The following is a 3,635-nucleotide window of genomic DNA, read 5'->3' as shown; positions in this document are numbered from 1 at the left end:
CACGAAGCAGCGGGGACAGTCCGGAATACCTGCCGGCAGTGGGGGTGGCATTCTGAGCGTCCTCGGGAGGGCGGCCGCCCCGCAGCTTTCTCGCTGGCCTGCCTGGCCTGCCCTACCTCAGAGTCTGCGTGCTCAGCTGTGGCTGTACTCAGCTTCTTCCCAGCTGTGTGTGTGTTTCAAAAGCTGCCACAAGGCGTGTGTGTGAGTGAGCGCGAGCGCGTGGGCACGCCCCGGGGGGAGAGCCACGCCACAGTTCCTTCTCCTCTACTCTTCCCAACTGTGTGCCAGTGCCTGGCAAGTTCTTCGAGCTGCCAGTCCCAGGACTCAGGCTGCATGGCTGGCCATGTAGGACCCAGCGCCTTAACCACCACGCCGTCCCCACAAAAACTCGCGATGGGAGTCTCTGTGCCCCTGCGCAAGGACCTCCACAGGAGAGCTCCCTAATGCCCACTGCCCTCGGCAGGACGCCCACCGCCCGCTCTCCCCTGGGCTGCTTCTCCGTCTCCGCTCGCAGTCCGTAGTCCTTCCCGCACAGGCCCGAGCCGCTGTCCCGGAGGCCCGGCCCGTGCTCGGCCTCAGCACCCTTGTGCTCCGGCCGCACAGCTCACTCCCCACCTCGGAGTGACCCGGGTGGACGCTCCTTGCTGTTGCCCGCCTTGCCCACCAGCGCCCAGTCTCACGAAGACAAGGACCCTCTCTCATGCACTGTCCCCAGGACCCCTCACAGACAGACTCCACGGCACTTCCCATGGAGGACACAATGAGGATTTAGTGACCTCAGACCAGTGACAGTGACAAAGCGTGCAACTGAAAGGGGACACAAACGAGAGACCCCACAGCATCAGGGCAGGGTCTCGTTGCTTCCGGACCTGGAAACCAGCCAGGCAGTGGGAGACTCCACAGCGAGGGCTAGCTGAAACCTTCCAGGAGTTTCTCCAAGCTTAGGGAGATGGTTGGGTGCAGGAGGGACACCTGGTGGTCGGTGGTGACAGGGATTGCAGAGGGAAGGAGCCAGAGCAGAGACCCTCGCTGGGTGTGTGGGGTGCTGAGGTCTCTGCGTTCCTGCCCCTGGTCCCAGCCTCTAGCCGCACCTGCTAGTCCATGGCCGTGGCGTTGGTCAGGTAAAAGGGGCGGATGGCCACCCGGAAGCTGCTGAAGGACCCTGCAGGGCAGGGGAAGAAGGAAGCAACCTTGGAGCTGTTGGTATCCAGGGCGCCGGGGATCGGGGCCTTCGTGCCCTCGAAGTTGGTGACGTCTGCCACAAAGCGCCCTCCGCAGAGCATCAGGGCTTTGTTCTCATAGCCGACAGTGGGATCCGAGTAGCCCGATCTGGTCAGGCCCAGGACGGGGAGCTCCTCTGAGGAGCAGGAGAACCCATAGTTCCAGCAGCTCTGCATGGTGGGGAGGTAGGTGAGAGCCCAGGAGACGAGCTTGGCCTGGAAGAGGAAGCTGGGGTGCTGCGGGGTCCGGAAGGACTGGGAGGGGTAATACCCGTAGCCTTTGGAGTAACTGGAATAGCCGAATGGAGACTCCCGTCTGGACTGGTAAGCCAGCCGTGGGTCCCACGTGTCCCGGGCACGGGGCCACACGGAGGCGCTCCAGGTGGCCGAGGTGTAAATTCGGGGCATGTAGGCGTCCTCGGAGAGGTTCAGGCCTCGGTACTGGGCCAGCAGAGGGAAAGGCACCGTGTGGAACTCCAGGGCCTGCAGGCTCTTCCTCTGGAACAGGGCCTCGTGACTGGCGAACAGGGACAGGTTGAACTGCAGCTCGAAGAGGTCCGTGGGCAGCATCATGGGGAAGCGCACCTCCTCCAGCAGGCCCTCCACCTTCTCGCGGGGGGCACGTGTCTCCTGGGCCCACGCGTCCACGGCCTTCAGCAGGGCCAGCTCGCTGGACACGGCCAGCTCGCTCTGGGGCAGCAGCGCTTGGAGCAGGCCCACGGGCACGCTGGGCCAGGCCTCGGCCTGCGTCAGGGCCTCGAAGTTCCAGGTGAGGAACCGCACGCAGAGCTCCTCCAGCAGCGGGTCCTTGGTGGCCAGTGCGTAGGCGTGGAGGTCCAGGGCCGTGCGGAAGGAGGAGTCCTGGGGCAGGAGGACGGCAAAGAGGCGCCCGCAGTAGGCCTGCAGCTGCCCGGCCCCGTAGGCGGAGGCCAGCTTGTGGAAGCACTTGACCGATGACAGGGAGATGTCGATTCTTCGGGAGTAGAAGTACCTGGGTGAGGGGTCGGGAGCTGAGGTCACGGGTGTGCCCGGGGACCCCTCTCCAGCAGGACCCCCACTTCTCCTTGCCGAGAGGCACCCAGGCTCCTCCTGGTGGATCTGTTGGGTAAACCCACATCTTGTGCAACTCGCGGGTCTGCATGGAGCCTGGCGCCCTTCAGCGGGCAGATCCCAGGGCGCCTGGCCATGGGGAGCCGTGCAGAGGACGACACTTCTGCCGCCTCCTCCTGCATCTGTGAGCTGGGGTCTGCACCGCCTTCTCAGCTCTGGTCTTTGACCTGGGTGGGTCCGAGCCAGGCCTCGGTGTGGCCCAGGCACAGGGCCCGCTCGCTATCCCAGGCCAGGTGGCGGCACACCTGCCCTGATGTTCTGGGCACCTCCCCGCACACTCACGCCCACCCGGCTCTGCAGCTCCTTCCAAGGGCCTGCGCCTCTGGGAGAAGGAGCGCAGTCTGAGTGGGTCTCCCAGTCCTGCCCTGCTCAGGGAAGAGGATAGCTGAGGTAGGAAAGGGGGGCACACGTGCCCCCAGAAGCCCAGAGTGGCCCCAGAGGCCTGCAGGACACCCTGCATGCCACGGGGCGGGGGGTAGGAGGCCCAATAGGAAGTGGTCACCTGAGCCCATGGGGTGTGGGTAGGGCCAAGAGCTGGACAGAGAGTGCCCAGCACCCTGCAGGCAGTGCCTTACACCCGGGGTGGGGGGACACAGACAGGCAGAGAGAGGCAGAGGGCACCCAGCACCCTGCAGGCAGTGCCTTACACCCGGGATGGGGGGGACACAGACAGGCAGAGAGAGGCGAGAGGGCGCCCAGCACCCTGCAGGCAGTGCCTTACACCCGGGGTGGGGGGACACAGACGGGCAGAGAGAGGCAGAGGGCGCCCAGCACCCTGCAGGCAGTGCCTTACGCCCGGGGGAGGTGGGGAGGGGAGAGGCAGATGGGCAGAGAGGCAGAGTGAGCCCATGGCAGGGAGGGCCCAGGAGGGCTGGGGCACCTCTTCCCTCCCTCTCTGAGACACCACAGACACCCATCCGCTGGGAGGGGAAGGGGATGCCTCGCAGTTGTCACTCAGGCTGGAAGACAGGCCCTAACCTGTTTTGAATGGCCGCCATTGTTCCCCCTTTCGTGTAATTTTCAGTTATGCAAACTTTGGGTTCTAAGAGTAAGAGGAGGGTTTTGCCTTAGGGTGCGTGCGCTTGCCAGAAAGACGGAGAGAGGCCCCCTGCGTGGGCTTCTGCAGTCAGTGAGGTGGCAGGACGGAGGGTGACTTGGGAGGAGTCTTCGGGCTGAGGAGTCTCTGGCCATCCCTCATGACGCTCAGGACTGAATGAGTGGGGCCTCGGCCTGATTTCCTGTCTCAGGACTCTCCTGGACTCCACGTCGGAGAGGCCTGTGCATTCAGGGGCCAGGGGCGAGGCC

The 3,635-nt window shown here is 64.8% G+C and overlaps 1 protein-coding gene across 1 annotated transcript in view; it reads right to left on the bottom strand.

Moving 5' to 3' along the window:
• Positions 1–749: 749 nt before the first annotated feature.
• The window catches only part of LGALS3BP (galectin 3 binding protein), a 9,393-nt gene continuing 6,507 nt past the window's right edge, over positions 750–3,635 (bottom strand). The window contains exon 6 of the mRNA XM_006145702.3: positions 750–2,211. Within this exon, the coding sequence (XP_006145764.2) occupies positions 1,095–2,211 (1,117 nt within the window). The 3' untranslated portion in view covers positions 750–1,094. The remainder of the gene's footprint in view (positions 2,212–3,635) is intronic.

The sequence above is a fragment of the Tupaia chinensis genome, unplaced genomic scaffold (genome assembly GCF_000334495.1).
Source record: "Tupaia chinensis unplaced genomic scaffold, TupChi_1.0 Scaffold000159_1, whole genome shotgun sequence".
NCBI lineage: Eukaryota > Metazoa > Chordata > Mammalia > Scandentia > Tupaiidae > Tupaia > Tupaia belangeri.
This window is presented reverse-complemented; position numbering and strand designations above follow the sequence as displayed.